The sequence below is a fragment of the Dermatophagoides farinae genome, chromosome 2, assembly GCF_024713945.1.
Source record: "Dermatophagoides farinae isolate YC_2012a chromosome 2, ASM2471394v1, whole genome shotgun sequence".
NCBI classification, from domain to species: Eukaryota; Metazoa; Arthropoda; class Arachnida; order Sarcoptiformes; family Pyroglyphidae; genus Dermatophagoides; species Dermatophagoides farinae.
The window spans coordinates 428,420-448,906 of NC_134678.1; the positions used below are offsets into that span (position 1 = coordinate 428,420).

A 20,487-nucleotide genomic window follows, 5' to 3' on the forward strand; every position below is an offset into this window, starting at 1 on the left:
TATAAATAATACACTTATTAAATACACACACAAATATTGATAGATTGAAAGACAATTATATATTTGCTGTTGTTGAAACGAAAAGTCAGTGAAAAAGAAAAAAAAGTTTACAAGAAATACCGCGTTTTTTTCCATTGATTTAAATTTTTAATTATTCATCATCATCATCATCATAATAAAACAATGGACGAATAGAAGAAAAGGAGGAAAAATCGATATTGATTGATTGATTGATAATTGATCACTCTCTCTCTCTTTTGGTTTTTTCCGGGTAATTCTTTTTTTTTCAATGATGATCATTATCATCGATTGATTGATTGATTAATTGAATTAAGTTTTTTCTTTTCGTTTGATAACAAAAAAAAAATATATTTGTGCATGACCGAACCCTAAAAACAAACACATGGACACACACACACACAAGAAAAACAAAACAAAACGCAGTTATAGGCACAAAAATTTGGACAGATAAATTAGATAGATATTAACTATATCTCTCTGTGTGTGTGTAAGGTAAACTTCCTTTGACTTTTGTTGTTCATTCGCGCTCTCTTTATCTCTATTTATTTATATATTGATTATAGAGTGAATTTTTGTTTGGTTTTGTCAAACAAAACCAAAATCAACTTTCGATCTTTGATAATGATGATGATGATGATGATGGTGACATTACCAATTTTTGTACATTTTTCGGGTCAATATAAATTTGTGTGGTCATATACAATATATAAATAGATTGCAAGCAAAAAAAAAAATCATTGAACTTTGACATTAGCTAAAATTGTTGGGTGTGTGTGTGTGTGTATGATGATCATAGATCAAAGATCGCTAAATACGAAAAAAATGTTCAAATATTGCACACACACACACACACACACACACTGGTGTCTGGCTATTGTTATTGTAGAAAAATAAAAGATAAAGATGAACATCTGTGTGTATGTGTGTGTATAGCAATGAATTCAAGATATTAGCCATTTAGGCTCTCTTATCACCATTGATTTTATCTGACAAAAATAATTTTTCTACCATTATGTATTGACAATATATTGGCTAAATTTGTACCATACACATAGAGAGAGGTGGTAACCAGAAAAAAATAAAGGGGGAGGTGTGTGTGTGTGCATGGTGTTTACATAAAGTTTTTCGTCTTTTTTTCCATCATTGATGGATAAAGGAAAGGGGGTGTTGGTGGTGGTAGAAAGATGATGATGAGTGAAAAGAAACCACAATTGTCAATGTGATTTTTATATTTTGATAATTGCATTATCCATACTTTTTTTGTGGGTAGGGGAGGGGGGAGACCAAAATTTTTCTTTCCATCTATAAAATGAATGTGGTTCATATAGTTTTTCTCATCATCATCACCAGTTAATAATGGAAATATATTGGGTTTTCGCTGCTATTAGAGAGAAAGGAAATGACAATCAACCGTCAATCGAAACTAAAAATGAGAGAGAAAACCAACAACAACAACAACAAGATGATGATATTTGATTAGCCATCTACATTATAATAAAGCTTGCTTAGTTAAACATACACACATACACACACACAGCTAGCTGAACGTTTAAGAGAGAGAGAGAGAGAACCAATAAACCCAACTTGCTGAGAAAGTTATAAACCATCATCATCATCATCATCATCACGCCATTGACAATACATACATTATATATATAGATAGTCAAAAAAAAGAGAAAAAAAAATTCAACCAACAAACAGAAAAAAAACGCTTATGCAAACATCATCATCACATATCAAACAAAACAAAACAAAAAAAAAAACTAAGCAACGTCCATAGAGAGAATGAAAGAAAAAAAAGACACTTGGTTGCCACACACACACACACACACACATCATCATCATTGGCTTATGTAAATAATAATCTCAAAAATGGTTTGAGGAATAAGAGAACGAGCGAGATAGAAGAAAAAAAAATTTGAAAATCTTGAAGCATCACCTGGATCTATCTATCTATCTATCTAGGTCTATTCTCTCTTCTTAACATTAACTATCTATCTATTTGTATTGTCCAATATGTTTTGTGTGTGTGTGTGTATGTGTGTGTGAAAAGTGGCATCGAGTGACTTTTTGACCAGGTTTCTTTTTCAGGTTTTGTTGTTTGCATAAAAACCTTTTGGATTGTGGTGTGGTGGTGGTGGTGGCCCCAAATTTTTTTTTTCATTCATTCGCTTTATGCAAACATATATTCGAATTTTGAACATATGGATTTTTTCCATTATACATAGGAAGAGGTATGAGGACCCGATTTTTTTTTCTCTTAAATTCTGTAACGATTACCGCTGCTGCTGCACGTGGTTCCCATGGACACAACACACACACACACACACACACAAACACCGGTCATATACAAACATCGCAACGATGATGATGATGATGATAAAGATGAACAACAACGAAAACAGACCGTACAGTGAATTAATCTAAAAAATAAATTTACACAATTTCTCAATCTCTATATCCAAGTATAGAATCCAATGCAAATAACGGCCACCAAGAAGAAAGAGAGGGAAAAAAACCGTTGATTCAACATCAAGAAGTCTAGTTGGTGGTCCAAAATTTTTTTTTTTTGGTGTGTGTTTAAGGTTCAAAAATCAAACAGAAAAAAAAATTCATCATCATCATCATCATCAATCCATTATTTTCTCTAATTTTTTTTCTCTCTTTCACTTTGTCCAGAAAACTTGAACAACAACAAAAACAACAATTTGTTTTTCAAATCTCGAATATTTGTTTATCAGATCTGACTTTTCTGTTGTTGTTGTTGTTGTTCCATTTTCATTCACAATCATTATTAGCCTATTGGATTTATGTTGAGAAAAAAAAAATTTTTAGAGCAAGAGAGAGAGAGAAAGAAATCCGTTATATGTAGTCGGGAATCTGTGTTTGTTTTCTGTTTTCTGTCTTCTTTTTTTTCAAGTAAATCAACCAAGATTAAAAGAGAATTTAAATGGAAAAAATTTTTCACACCCGAAAAAATAAAAAGATTTATATTAGAGGTCGCTAAAGGCTTGCACACACACACACACACACAGATGTCCATGGAGAAGTGTGGCTATGTTTATTCGGCCACACACACACACACACACACACACACACAGGGTAAACATGCGAAAATTTTAATCTTTTTTGATGATTATTAACATAAACGGACGAAAAAAAATTTTTCTTTTTCCGACACCAGAAAAAAACGGACAAAATTTTTCACGAAAAAAAACATCTTATCATCCATTACATTCCATTGATAAATAAATAAAGGTAGGTAGGCCTTGTCGGTCGATTATTTAGTAGTTGATTTCCGAATCTAATTAATTTCCATTTTCAATCATCATCAAGAACAAGAACAAATTAAGAAAAAATCAACACACACACAGACACACACACAAAAACGCGTGTCAAAAATATATTTGAATTAAAATGTCAACCAAGAAAGAAATATTAAAAGTCAATTGAGGATTTTTTTTTCTTTTTTCATAAACACCGGAAAATAATATTTGTTTGTCCGCTGCTAGCAGTGGTGGTGGTGGTGGTGGTAGTGAAACACCCGAAAACCACAATCAAAAGAAAGGTAATCATCGACAATAACAACGAAAAAAACGATCGGAAGTCGAATTCGGGTGAATTTGATTTTTTTTTTATTTTCATTGTTATTCGATAAGTAGATTATAATAATTTTTAATCATACGAGAAGAGAGAAAAAGTTGACATTCAAAAACATTTTCTTGCCTACTTGCCTGCCTACCTGGCTACTAAATGATGATTATTAAGCCATTTAAAAATCAGAAAAATCATCAAGATGTGTAGTCGGATTTATATTTTCACAATAATAATAAAAAAAAATGTAAAATGAAAACAAAACATCAATATTTATACATTTTTCTCTTCTGGATATATAATGAAAACACACAACGATGATGATGATGATGATCAATTGTCGTCACAGCAATAATAATAATAATTGATTAGAAACGGAAATTTTGGATTTGCAAAGCAATCAAAATGAAACAAAAAACAAAAACCTAACCTAGAGACCGTTACCGTTATGAAAACATCATCATCAGCAGCAACAACAACAAAGAAAAAATTTTAGATTGCTTTAAGCGATTCCAAAATCATCGTCATCAACAAGACAACCACCACCGCCATCTCATCAATCAATCAATCAAACAACGGAAAAACAGTAAAACAACTAATGAACGACATGATCAGGCAAAAAAACACACACACACAAAACAGAAAAGAATCTGTTTGATTTGCTCTAGTTGAATTTGAAATTTAAAATTCTAAATTTTATTCCCTGATAAAATTCATCATTAGAATTGATGAAAAAAAGAGAATGAAAAGCAGAAAAAAAATTCGTACATTTCAGCAGGACCATTTGTTTGTTTGTTCGAAAAAAAACACAAGTTTTCATTTCCGATTTTCCTTTTAAAGGCAAACGCGAACGACAGAATATATTGGTTTCATCATCGATTCAAATACAAAGAATATTCTAGTTTTCAACAACAACGAAAAAAAATTGGTTCTAGAATAAAATTATTTTCTAGAATTTAGATATGGTGAATGGTTTAGTTTTCGTTTTCGTTTTGTTGTTGTTTTTCTTATTTTTGTTTTTTTTTATACTCAAATGGATTTTCCATGTTTGTTGACATTACAAACACACACAGAATATATTCTGTGTGTGTGTGTGATGGTAGACTGGACTATATGGATGAATGGACTCCATGCACACACACACACACACACACACCAACAAACAAACAAACAAATAAGAATTTAGTATTTCCGAAATATTAGTAGATTCCAATCTAAACGATGACAACGGCGACGACAATAAATTCGCCAAGCCCAATATCGAATCGAGTGAACGTCGTCGTCGTTTTTGTTGTTGTTGTTGTCATAGGATTTATCATGATGATGATGATTCTATTTGAAGAATAAACAACAACAACAACAAAAAATGAATAAATGAATGAATAAGAGATTAATTTCCGGTACGAAAACGACAACAACAAAGTTAAACCGGTAATATTGAGAATTTTTATTTTTCACACAAAAAAACATGTCAATCAAAAAAAAAAAACTTGAATCCAAATACTAACTAGAATGGTCAACATAGTAGCGAAAAAAGAGATCAATGAATGTAGTAGTAGCAGGTTACATATACTTTTATTTAATATTTGAAAAAAATGATAATATTTACCTGTGTGTGTGTAATATTTACCTGATTTTTTTTTCGTTTTGTTTCATTTCATGTTGGATAAACATTTGTTCATCTGTTCATTTTTTTTTTATTTCAAAATGTGTCAATTGCAAACACCACCATCAGCAACAATTGTTTGACAAGAAAGTGAGTGTAAAAAAAAACAAAATTTGAAACAAAACAAAAAATTGATAAACAGAAATAAAAAATTAAATCAAACAAACGAAAATACAAATACATGTCACCACGCCTATCACACAAAGAGAAACAAATCAAATTGAAATATACTCGGGTATGATGAACAAAAAAAAACGGGAATATTCGGTTATACCTACATACAAAACACCTCGATACATTGATAATCAAATCATCATCGCATTTAAAATACACACACACACACAAACCATTTGTATGTACGAATCATCAAATATTTGTATTAAAAATAATAACCATCACATATGTATGTAATGGTGTGTTGATTCTAAATGCTAATATTTATTATTTGAAAATAACAAGCAAACTACACACACAAACACACACACACACACAGATAAACGCACATTTTAGGATGCCTTTACATTTTCATCATGATGAATGAATGAAAAAAAAAGTTCAAGATTGATTTTTGTTCTGTTTTCTGTTTTGTTTTGTAAATATAAATATTATCATCATTATTATACATGACCCGGCGAGTAAGCGTAAATGTACAGGAAAAAAAAATTCAAATCACAATAATCGATAATGGCAAACAAATATCATATATACACGGAACCGATTCTTTCTTGTCATCAATTCGGTAATTCAATTCATTCATCGTGTGTGTGTAGTAATAGGTACAGAATTCAATTTCTGTTTGTGTGTGTGTGTGTAATATATGTTTGCACATAATATGCACATGAATGAATGAATTACCGTAATATGTGTGTGTGTAAACGTGGAACAAAAAGGAAAATGAATGAAAAAAATCGGTTTTTTTTCTCTTCAAAAATTCTTTATTCTGGTTAATATGTGCACCATCAATAAACGCGCACACAAAGAAAGACAGATGTTGTGTGTGTGTGTGTATGCAAGTGTTTCGATTATATTGGTTTAAAATAAAGTGAAAACAAAAAAAAAGCAAAAACAGGGGAAAAAAATATCATATTATTAATGGGGGGAGATAAAAAAGAGAGGGAAAAAAAATTGTGTGTGTGTTTGTGTTTACTAGATCAAATATTTAAATTCCACTCACTCATTCATTCACTGACACTGTTCAAATGTTTTCTTTTCATTTTTCTCTCTCTGTGTGTGTATATGTGTGTTATTTGTCTGTATGAATGTATGTCATAATCATTACATAATAATGATACTTTTCTCTAGATACAAGACCAGAAGCATTGAATTTTGACAACAAAAAAAAATTCCTGATTCAGTTTATTCTTCTTCATGCTCGTGTGTGTGTTTTTTTAGCGGAAAAACCACAAAATTATCGATACACATACACACACACAATCATTGAATTAAATGGATGAATTTTCAATTTTTCAAGAGAAAAGCAAAAAACAAGAGATATAATTGAATGATGATAATGATCAAATGGTCAAACATTAGAAATGATACGCCTTTTTTGAAGAATAAACAGGAAAAATAAAGACAAATAAAAAGATTTTCAATCTTTTTTTTTTGTTCTCATCAAAGTTCATCATGATGATGATGATGACCACCACACTGTATTTGTTGATCAGTTTTCTCTCTCTCTGTATGTGTGTGAGTGCGTGACATTTCAAGTGTGCTATTTGTTTGAGATTATAAAAAATTTTTTTTATCAAAAAAAAACTAACGTTTTGTTTGTCTAGTTAGAAACAAAGAAAACAGAGAAGGTTTATCACTATCAAGCCTTACGGCAGTATTGTTGTTGCTGTTGCTATTTGGGTTTAAGTTTGGAAAAATGATGAACCTTATTAGGGTATGATTGGATAGATAGATGGATGACCGATTATACCTAAAAAAAATGGAACTGGTTTGTATTTTTTTTTTACCAGCAAAACAAAAAAAAAGACACAAAGTTCATTCATCATTTGATGATCATGTGATCATCAAATGATTTTCTATCATTCACTCTCATCATCATCGTCATTCGTTTGGATACAAAGGTCGTATGTACCAAAAGTCGATCATCCACTCTATTACAATGGTTTAAATTTTGTTGAAAAAAAAGTTCAAATGACAATATGTGTGGATGATAATGAATCACTTTCGATTGATGGAATAGAATTACATCTCAAGGTACTGCTGCCAATTGAATTTCATCCATCAAATAATCATCACCTAAATCAAAAAAAAATTGGTTCAATAAAAATAAAAAAAATTTTCACTACAAAGAAAAATTATTCACCAGGTGAAATGAACAACAACAACAACATAAAATGGACGGCAAATGATGAAAGCGATAAAAAACAACACCAACACCAACAACAACAACAACAAAGGCGGTAAAATGAAATGAGAATCGAAATCATCAAATTGAATCAACCGGCTATCGATTGAGGATTGTAAAACACACACACACACACACACACACACACACAGACTGAATATTCAAGAAATTGTGAGAATGAAGACATTCAAATCAACGAGAAAATTGAGCCAAAGATTGTAAAACAACAACAACAACAACAACAAGACCAGACCTCCCGTAGTAAAAAAAAAAATATTCTTTTGTGACATTTGCCGCTAATTTTTTTCGTCTTATTATTCAAAAAAAAAAACAAGAATAAAAATGACATCATCGTCATGATGATGAAAATTTTGTTCTATTATGTGAACCTTTATTTTTTACAGGCTCAATAACCTTTATGGTATAAAACACAGGTATACAATCAACAACAACAACAAAAACATTGAGGGTCAATTTGTGAAAATGAAAATCGAGAAAAAAAAGCATTTACAATGTATTCAGTGTGTATGCAAGTGAGTAATTAGAATAGAATTTTTCTTTGTTTTTTTTTACGACTACACAACGATCGATGCATTATTATTATGGCACATTGCATACACACATCCCTTATTGGCTGCTACATGTAATTCATACCTATTGGCTATTTTGGATATTAAACGTTTGTCGGCATTTTTTTTCCTATTCATCATCATCATCACCATCATCATCATTTCTGGTTGATGACAGAAAAAAGTTAGCTATGATTTTGTTGTTGTTGTCGTAGTCGTCGTCGTCGTGATTAACTTACAACAACCAAAAATACGATAAAAACTCGTAAAATGAAAATAAAAAAAACCAAAATCAAAATCAAAATGATATCAATTTTTTTTTATACCGGAAGAATTGAAAAAATATGATATATAATGATCAATCAATAACGCCGCTACAAGCCATTGAGAATTATTATATCCTCAACACCAGAATTTTATTCTTGGCGGTGGTTTTATTATTATTATTATTAAAAAAAAATACACAGAAAAATTCTAATTATCAGAAAAAAATGTGACTTTTATCATCATCATTATATACATGATTATATTATATTCGTTGCAGCTATAGAGTTATCGTTGCCATTATCATTGAAAACTACTATCCATCATCACCACTACTATCCATCATCATATCAGATATGAATGAATAACAAATCAACAAAACATATACGATAATTATTTGAATGAGATATCATCATCATCATCGATGATGATGATGATGATAAAGCAAAAACTAGTTATTGAAAAAAAAACAACAAAGGTGTGTCCTGTACGATAATGATTAGCCAATCAGAATCAAGTTTCACTGTATTTATTATACAAATAATGGGCGTGTTTATATTTGATCTAATACAAACAACAAAGAAGAAAACTATAGAGAGATAGATCTACTCTACTCTACACACAGGACAAAAAAAAAATCATAGCCAATTGGCTGCTTTTTTTTCTATTGGTTGGTTCCACACACACACACTGGACCAACAACAACAACAACAACAACAAAAAAACGGGGCATTGGCAAATATTGAATGAAAGAGTGTGTTTTTCCAAATGGAAGAAGCATATAATAACGTTTCGTGGAAAAAAAACCAGAAAAAAATACAGAAATGCGCAAAAAAGACAGAAAAAAGAAGAAAAGAAAAAATAAACTTAAAGTTCTGTTGAGTGTTTCATACATATATATTTTTCATCATCATTTCAGTATTTTTTTTCCTATGGCAAAGAGTTTGTGTGTGTGCGTTTCACACCGTTTTTTCTTCTCTCTCACGCGTTTATTTTTTTTTTTTTTTTTTTTTGGTCAATCATCAAATGTGTGTGTGTTTGTCATCATCATCATCATCATTGTTGAAAAAGTCATATATACACACACATACATAGACATGAAAATCTACTTGCTTGCTACTTGCATCTACTCTTTAGCCACTGAAAATAGTGTAGATATAAAAATTCACAAATAAAAAAAAAAAAAATTCAAAACCAGAATGAAATATCCATTCATTCACCACCACAACCACTCTGCAAACTAAAGTCCTCTTGACTATACAAACATTTATTCATTCATTTTATATATATATATAATAATATTTGTTGTTTGATATTTGATTTCGGTAAAGAATTTTACCATCATATTCTTGTTGTTGTTGTTTGATATAACAATATTTGTTTTTACGGTTCACAAACACACACACACAAACACAGATATATATAGAGAATCTTGTTTTAGGATGTGAATGTTGTGTATTTTTTTTTTTGTACATATATTTGTTCAATGTCCACAAAGTGTATATATATGCTATATCTATATCTATATGTGAATGATGAATATATAACAAACACATTTTGTGAATTATTTGTGTGAAAAAAATATACATTATCATCGTTTTATACATTTGTATCATCATCATCATCATCATCTATTCTCTATCCATTTATTTTGGAACAACAACAACAACGACAACAGTAGAAAAATTTTTTTTACGTCAAGTGTGTTTGTATGTGGGTATATGTGTGTGTGTGTCTCTCACCCATTTAATGATAACTAACCATCCATCCGAACAACAAAACCAAACCAAACCAAACCAAAACTAAACCAAACGAACCAATAAGAAAATGAATCCAAATAATGATAATAAATATATATACATTACTATATTAGAATAAAATGAAACAAAAATAAAAACTGACCAGAAAAATATCATCAATGTTTGTCTACAGTACACACACAGAGCACACACACACACACACATAGACAAATCAAACATCAATCAATCAATCAATCAATCGATCAATAATAAGCATCATCTTAAATTAACTAACTCAAAAAAAAACAAAACAAAATCATCATCATCATCATCTTAACATCTTCATTAATTTGGTTTATTATCATTATTAAATACAAACAAATGCTAAAAACATACACACACATACTTTGATGTCATATATATTTATTCAATTGAATATTCAAATAATAAGTAAACATCATCGTCAATGATTGTTGTGAATATAAAAAAAAAAAAATTAAATCAACACACACAGACTCGTGGTGTGTGTGTATGCTACGTTTGTTTGTTTGTTTGTGTATCATCATTTGTTTATCCTATGACAATATTAGCATTTTGACTAACGATATATTACACAAAATTACTGAAGAATTTATTCAAACAACAAAAATTTTCATTTTGTTTTTCAAACGAAAATCAAGTTCAAGTATCATTCATATATACCAGTAATTATTAATGGACAGTGTTCATCATTTGTTAATGATTCATTTATATTGATATATATTGATTGATCAAGTGCCATTTTTTTGTTTTATTTTGAACAAAAGAAATGTTGAATCACAAATCTTATCAGGATCAACAACAACAACAATCATCAATAACATCATCAACAATCTATAATACAACAAATATGAATCAATCATCATCATCATCATTATCATATACAATGGCAGCGGCTGCAGCAGCGGCAGCCGCTGCCGCTGCTGCTGCTGGTAATATGGCCACAAATTATTCATCATCAACAAATAGCCAAATATTTGTGCCAAATATGATCACAACAAATGGTATAGGTGTTGGTGCTAATTCTTGTATCAATAATTCAACAGCAGCAGCAACAACAACATCATCATCATCATCATCGTCATCGTCAACATCATCGACAACAATTAATGGACAATTGATTAATAATAACGTGACCAATTTATCATCAACACCATCATCGATAACAAATGATACTGGTGGTGGTGGTGCAGCAGCACCAAATCCAGATGGACAACAATGTTTATCACCAGCTATTCCGGCTTCGAATAATAATCAACCATTATCACCGATATCAGCTGCAGCTACTAGTAATAATCAAATGAATGGAATTCATTCACCACCATCATCATGTGGTCTAAGTAGTGTTTCATCATCTGCATTACGTATTGGTGGTGGACCTGGACATACTAATCTCAATAATAATGATTATTCAACCAATAGCTCTATGGATTCAAGCACAAATGCATTATTACAACGTGCAAGAGCTGATAAAACATATCGTCGTAGTTATACACACGCTAAACCACCATATTCATATATATCGTTGATTACGATGGCCATACAGAATTGTCAGAACAAAATGTTAACATTAAGTGAAATCTATCAATTCATAATGGATCTATTTCCATATTATCGTCAAAATCAACAAAGATGGCAAAATTCCATAAGACATTCATTAAGTTTTAATGATTGTTTTTTAAAAGTGCCTCGTACACCGGATAAACCTGGAAAAGGAAGTTTTTGGACATTACATCCTGATTCAGGTAATATGTTTGAAAATGGTTGTTATTTACGGCGACAAAAACGTTTTAAATGCGACAAAAAAGATGGCTCATCATCAACATCGACATCGACATCATCACATCATCGACATTTACATAAAAGTAGTAATAGTAGTCTATCATCATCAAATAATAGTAATGGAAGTACAAATAATAATAAATCATCATCAATCGATGCTAATAACAGTGGTCATACAACATTGATTAATATGACAACAGCAGCGACTAATATGAATAATTATATGAATGGTTTAATGAATAATAATAATTCATATTTGACATCACATCAACAACAACAACAACAACAACAACTTGAACAACAACAACAACAACAAAGACATTTAAATGGTTTAAATCATCAACAGCAACAATTATTGGATGATTGTACAAAAATTCAGGATCATCATCATCATAATCATCATCAACAATTACAGAATCATCATTCACAACATCAACATCAACATCATGGTGGAAGTCAACATCAACAACATCAGCAGCCACATCAACATCATCAACATCAGAATCATCCACATCATAATTCATTGAATGATCATCATATGAATCTGTATGGTGGCCATAATCATCATCATCATCATCAAGGACGTACAAATCAATTATTAACAGATCCAAATCTTATACATCAAACTACTAGTATGTTTTTTACTGGCGGTGGGGCTAGTGGTGGTCAATTGAAAACAGCAAATGATTTAGGACTTCATTATTTAGGACGTGAACATAATCCATTTTCAATACAAAGTATAATATCAAGCGGTGAAGCCACTGCGGCCACCACTACTACCAATAATAATAATAAAGGAGACATGAAATTATATGAAATGCAATGTAATGCATATAATGGCAATGGTAATAATGGTAATAATGGTGGTAACAATAGTCCATTATCATTATCACCGATGACACCAAATTTACATTCAACAGCAACGGCAGCTGCAACACAAATGGCAAATGATTCGGCTGCCTATTATCATCATCATTCACATCATCATACACATCCAGCATCATTATATCATTCAACATGAAATCAATCGATTGGATTATTCGTACAAACAAACAGACAAAATTCAATTTTTGCATTGCACTTTAAAAAAAATTGTATTATTAATCATTACTCATCATCATCATTTCAATTAACATTAAATATTTAGTATATTCGTGTTAATTTGGTAATTTGTAATTTGGATTGATTATTCAACAACAACAACAAGAATGGCTCACATACACACACACACAGACACATTTATATTATCATCATTTAATCATCAATTCAACAACAACAACAACATTTCAATGAATGAAAAACACACCCGTTGATTTCCTCCGTTTGACCTCAATTTTTTTTTTTGTTTATTTGTTTGTTTCCAATAATTAATTACACATACACACACACAATATCGATAATCAACAATTTCAAACAAAAACAGAAAAAACTTTCTTTTTTTTGTTGTAAATAAAATTGACAAACTAAAAAAATTTTTTTTTTCACGAATCTAACCAAAAAAAAAATCGATCAATTTTTTTCTGCCTAATTCATATATGATCATTATTATGGTAGTGATGATGATAATGATTTCGTGTGTAGAAATAATAATAAAAAAAAATGATTGATTGATGTGTTTGTTTGTTTATTATTTGTATCGATGTCATTCTCATTTTGATATTTAACATGACAAGTTGGCCAAACGAAAATTTTAATCATCATCATCATCATCATGATCTGTCATCATCATCAAAAAAAAAATCAAGAATCATCAAATAGAATTGGACAAATGTTTTGCAGTTACTGGTTACTATAGTGATGATTCTTGGGTAATTTTTTTCCCACTCACATTCTCCATAGAAGATCGATACCAATGGAAAAAAATGAAAACAAACACACGCGTGCGTTATTTTAATAGTCAAAAAAAAACCAATTTCAAATTCTAGTTTACCGAGAAAAAAAACAAAACAAAAAAATCATTTAGAAATTGATCTACTCGATATATTGTAACGAAATAATCATAATCATTATCATCATTATTATTATTGATGATCATTATCAATTTTTTTTGTAAAAAAAGCAACTATTTTGACACGTGTCATTTTTTCAAAAAAAAAAAACAACCACAACAACAACAACAACAACAACAATGATCAATTTTGATCTCATGAGAAAAAAAATCATTTAAATGATTGGAATAAAAAAAAATCGATTCTTTCATTTTTTTTTCTACCTGGAAAAGAATTTTGCAAATAAAGTTTTGTTGTTGTTGTTCAATTATCATCACCACCATTCACACACACACACACCAAAGTGCGAAGTACCAGCAACAACAACAACAACAACAACGAAAAAAAAGATAAGAAGATAATAAATGATGTGATGAATTATTTTATTTTTTTTTTTTTTTGGTGAGTTGCCACCACCACTTGTCCTCTCTCTCTCTCTCTCTCTCTCTCTCTCACATTCAATCATCAACTCTATTGTAATGCTCGAAACAAAACAAATTGTTTTTTAGCAAAAAAAAACCATCCAAGTGGCCTATCCGAGAGAGAAAAAGATGAAAAAAAATTAGACCTTAACAACAACAACAAAAAAGTAAAAAAGACCACCAGCAAACTGAAATGAAAAAAATCATCATCATCATCATGGTCAAAATGAATGGAAAAAAAATTCGATTAAATATCGAACAAGTGATTTCATGAGCAATGAACAAAAATGTTTAAGTCGAGAGAGTGAAACAGGAAAAAAAAGCTGAGAAACTTTGTGTTTTTTATTTTTTGAAGATGTGTGTGGAAAACCAAAAAAAAAAAAAAAAAATTTTTTTAAGCCATTCATTTCTCATCATCATTGTTTTAGTTTTGGTTCAACACTAATGATGATGATGATGATGATGATGAACTCTACAAATCATAATTCGAATTTCTAATCTAAAGAAACATTTTCTTCTTCAGGTAAGAAAATGAAAGAAAGAAAGAAAAAAAATAATCTCATTTCATGTAATGTGGTTGGTTGGCTAGTTGGTGGTTGGTTGGTGGTTGTTGTAATCTTGTGTGTGTGTGTGAGAGAGAGAGAGAAATCAAATAATAAGCAAATACAATTATTTGTATGTGTGAAGAAATAAAAAAAAAGAAGAAAAAAAAACCATTTTAAAAAATTCATTACCATATACCACCACACACACAGCAGCCCATTTGTCCGGACAAATGTTGTTGTTGTTGTTGTTGGTATACACAGGTAGACATCAATGTGTGTTTTATATATAATAAAAAAACTTAGAGTGTAGGCAACACACAGGTACAGTAAGAAAAACAAAAAAAAACTAAAACAAAAACAGAAAAAAGACAATTAAAAAGAAAAGACATACACACACACACACACATAATCATCACATTTGCAAGGCCATTGATGATTGTCGGATGTACTAGACAGCTTGGCTCTTTTATTTTCTCTTAGACTTTTTGTCTATCTACCATTGTTTGTGTGTGTGTGTATGAGTGTGTACGTTTTAGTCGTTGATCTACTTTAGATTTATATAATATACTTGTTTGTTATCGTCGTCATCGTCGTCGTTGTTGTTAGCATCAATCAATCTAGCCATCAAGCACAAGAACAATTAATTTTTTTTTTTTTGAAATCCCAAAAAAACCACGACGATGATTGCTGATGACCCATCAACAACCGCAATGATGATGGTGATTCAATTGAAGGAATCGAAAAAAAAAATTGAATTTAGATGAATGAATGAATGAAATTTTCTCTATAGAGTAAAATCAATTTTACAAATCATCAACAAAAAAAAAATATGTCGAATGTAATAGTGGATTGAAGAGAGAAAAAAAAAATTATCTCAATGAATGAAAGTAAATTCCGATAATGATGAGTGTAGAGAAAATAAGCAAAACATACACACGAACACACACACATTTTGAACGTTATTCTATTGTGATTTTTTTTCCCTGAATTCTTCTTTCCGGCATGTTTAAAGTTCAAAGTTTGCTTAATTGTTCAATCAACCAAAGTCTCGATTCTCATTCTGATCAAACATCATCAACATTAACATTTAGCAAGATTAAAAAGTTTGTGTTTTGTTTTTCGCTGGATAAATGTGAAAATTAACTATAACGAATGGTGAAAAAAAATCATATTCAAGTCACATCGTCATAACAAAGTTAAACAAAACGAAAAATGAAATAAAATGGTTGAAAAAAGGCTTTCTTTCTTTTTTTTTACTGTGATTAATTCATTTTGGATTTATCAGTTATGAAAATCATGATGATATAAAATGCAGGCAGAGAATTTTCTCTTCATTTTCACCATTTTTATAGTCGCTAAATTAAAAACGAGATGAAGACAAAAGAAGAGAGAAATTCATTTTCAACAGCGTTTTTTTCTCTTTGGTTAATTAAATTAGAAAATTTCGCACGCGTGCACACAGACACACACACACACATAAATTTTAACGAATCGCAATTTGAAGAAAATTTTCTGGTACGAAAACGTACGTGTGTCAAACACGGTCATATAGAGAGAGAAGAAACAAAAAACAATTTTGACCATTTTCGTAGGCGTCAAAATAAATAGATTTCTAACCATCACCATTCCTGGTATGATTTCGTTGATCTTTTACTAAATAAAACGATAAAATTGATGATTAGTTTCATGATCAATTGTGATTATTCAATTGATATTAATTTGATTAAAAAAAATTTTTTTTTCTTTCTGAATCAAAGTGTAAACAATTCATCACCCCTACAACACTGCGAACATCACATCCAACAGATCCAATCGAATCGAATCGAGCCGAATCGGAAAAATTTATTAAGAGAAAGAGAATGACCGTGTCATTGTATGGGTTTTATTATTTTGTCATTTCAGAATTCTATTCATTCGGGTAATCAAAAATAAAAGAATTTTAAACGGGTAGTTAGTAGCAATGGCAAGTATTAGTAGTAGTAGCAGCTTAAAACCGCAAACACTCACACACACACACAATCAAATATCACAGGTGTCCACATACATAAATCACATGTTTGAAAATATCCTATGAGTGAATACAGTCAATACAATGGGTAAAAATACCAGCTTCCAAATGGAACACACACACACACAAATACACATCAAGGCTGTCAGATTTTTTTTCCAGTCGATGATTGACAGATGTTTTGAGGTTTATTTTAAATCTAGATCCAGAACACAACAAAAATGATGAATGAATGAATGAATGACAACCATAGTGCATGTCTTTATTATTATTACACACTTAAACCAAAAAAAAAAAAAATTGTTGTCGATGATCGAAACATTTTACTACTTTACCTTTATCAGAATATATTACGAGAGAGAGAGAGAGAGAGAGAGAGAGAGAGAAATGGAAATCAATTCCCTTGGCATCATTTCGGGATACTTGACAAACAGAAAAAAAAATTCTGATTATTATTTTTCCAACATGGAATATATTCTCTCCATCTCATGTGAATTCAAATAATTCATCAAATTATCCCATAATTCAAAGTCCTATGAGAATCAATTTGAATCAATTATTTTCATCATTATTATTATTATATGGAACATATTGTTGCTATGAATTTCATTTCATTGTCAATCATTAAGATCATCAGGATCAATTAATCAAACTTAATGTATAGTACCAATTGGAACTAAGTGTGTGTGTGTGTGTGGTCGAAAATTTTATCAATCAGTCAGATATTGTAACCCATGTGGGGTTACCTGGATAAAAATCGATTTTGGTGGTATTGAACACCAATCAATCAATCAATCAATTGATGATGATAAATTTTCATTATCAGGTGAATTTTGAATACAAACAACAACAACAACAACAACGAAAAACCAAAAAAAAAATCAATCAATTAATCAATCAAAAATTAAACATGCAGTTTTTTTCGCCAAATACCATCATCATCAATATCGATTGATTGCTTTTTGTTTTGTTTTGTTTCGGAAATGACATTTATTTTATTTTTTGCACACACACACCCATTTCCCTTCATTAAATTTTCATCTCTCTCTCTCTCTCTCTCTCTCTCTCTCTCTCTCTCTCTCTCTCTCGCTCTATCTCTCTTTACCATGACAACATTTTCTTTTTGGGTAAACAAACGAGCAACGAAAAAAAACGTCATTTAGGCCATCATCATCATCATCATTGATAACAATTTCCGTAGAAAATTTCACTAACTAATCAACTTACAAGAGAGAAAAAGCGATGGTCAAATAGCATCACATAATGACAACAACAACAACAACAGAAAACACACTTGACAGCTCACAATAATGTGTGAATTTTCAAGCTTATTTCAATAATTTTTTTTTCTTCTTCTTCGCTGATTCCATAGAATTCATTAGCTGTGAACAATCAATTATTATTAGTTTTTTTTTGTTCCTCTTTCTGTTTTTTTTTCATTCCACCATAGGTGGACATCAAAAATGTATAACATACACACACACACACACACAAACAGGTAACAAAAATGGAAAGAAAAAGGAAAAAAACACAGCGGTGGTGAAAGATAGCAAACGATAGAGAAAAAGAGAGAGAAAGAAGAAAATGGCTTTGCAGGTGTGCGGCCACACATCATCATCATCATCTTCATCATTATCATCAGGTTGATTGGCCCCACACATACACACACACACACACACATAATTCATTATTATCACTACCGAAAAGAACAATAAACAACTGTGAAATTTTTTTCTGTTCTGTTCTGTTCTGTTGTTCTTATCTAAAAAAACAAATAACAAAACATATTGGTGGTGGTTTATAAAACTGGATGATGATGACAACAGGAAACATCGTTTGGAAATAAACAACAAAGTCATGCTCATCATCATCATCGATAATCAATCAATATAATTATATTGATTGATTGAAGAAAAAACAAACAGAATATCAATTATATATGATGATACACTTGGCATTGTAGATTTTTTTTTTGTTGAAAATAAAACGAAAATTTCAGATCAATTTTTTTTTCTTTTGGTTTGATTTATCAGTCAAGTTAGTGTTAAAGTTAGTGTTTTTTTTTTTGGTGCTGATTTCGTTAGAAATCATTTGATAAGTCTCAAATCAAGCCTTGCAAGCATTGCAAAATCAGATAAATCATTTAAATATTATAATCTATCTCAAGTATATCAAAAATTGGTTGTTGTTGTTGTTGTGGTTATCATCCACACACGTGTGTGGATAAAAATAAACATGGAGATATCTCTCACTCAGATATGGATAACCGCCAAAATTTATGAAAATGGATACAGGGAAAAAAACACACACACAAAAAAAAAATTTCATTGGAAATTTGCAATCCAACAAACACAAATACAAATACAAAAATCTTTGACAGAAAATTCTGGCATGTATCATGGCCATCGTTGTTGTTGTTGTTGTTGTTTTTGTTACATTCAAGAAACGAATAAACAAACAAAATTTTCATTTTTACGTGCCAAGAATTTTTCCATTTTTTTAAATTCATAAATGGAATTTAAATATATTCAGAGCAAAGAAAGAAAAAAGGAAAACCTCTAAAATCGATATATTGAAATTGATTTTTTCTTCTGGTCGATTCAATATATGTATCGGCTGGATGATGATGACAAAATTTTTTTTTTGTTATAAGAAACAAAAAACATTTTTGTGTATTTTCAGGTCAATTCTACAATTTTTTTTCTCTGTATATTTTGGTGCTGATACAAATGGTTTATAGAGTCAGTTTTTTATTTCTCTTTTTTTTCGCCACCACCGCCGCCGCCGCCGCCGCCAACAACAACAACAAGTCAATGGGCGAATAAAGTTAGTAATGTTGATGATGATGTGACAGAAGAAGGAGGAGAATAAATGTAAAATAGCTATCCACACCATCATCACCCACCACCATCAAAATGTCAGCACACAAAACATACCGGGTGACATTTCCTTTTCTATTTATTCGGTGTTTTTTTTCGGATTAAACAATTTGTAAAACCACAACAAATCTGGTTATTATCAAATATTTCTAAGACCGATTTATATTTGTGACAGACGACAAAAACAAGGAAAAAATTTTTCAAAATGAAAAACAACAACAACAACAACAACAATAATCATTAATTGAATATATGTTAATTAGATTAATTAGAACAAACATCATCATCATCATCATTTTTTTGACAATGTCACACACACACACACACACAAAAAATGTGCATTGTGAATAATAATCAATTAATCAAAAACAAAAGTTAAACAAAACAAAACAAAACAAATAAACAAACACATACATTCAAATGGAGTGTAACCGTATTTCTATAGAACCCATCACCATCACCATCATCGATAGAATTTTTTTTCCGATAGACAGAAAATTTAAAATCGTGTTGATGATGATGATGATGGATTTAAATATTCATAAGTAAAAAAAATGGTAAAGAACCATATGTGAATTTACAATACATGTTGTTGTTTCGTTCATTCGTTGT

The 20,487-nt window shown here is 30.2% G+C and overlaps 1 protein-coding gene across 1 annotated transcript; it reads left to right on the forward strand.

The window, feature by feature from the left end:
• The first annotated feature begins 9,473 nt into the window (after positions 1-9,473).
• On the forward strand, positions 9,474-13,642 carry LOC124499543 (uncharacterized). Its single transcript, XM_075728446.1, has one exon. It carries the CDS (start codon positions 11,021-11,023, stop codon positions 13,052-13,054), a length of 2,034 nt encoding a protein of 677 aa, XP_075584561.1. The 5' UTR covers positions 9,474-11,020; the 3' UTR covers positions 13,055-13,642.
• The last annotated feature ends 6,845 nt before the right edge of the window (positions 13,643-20,487 follow it).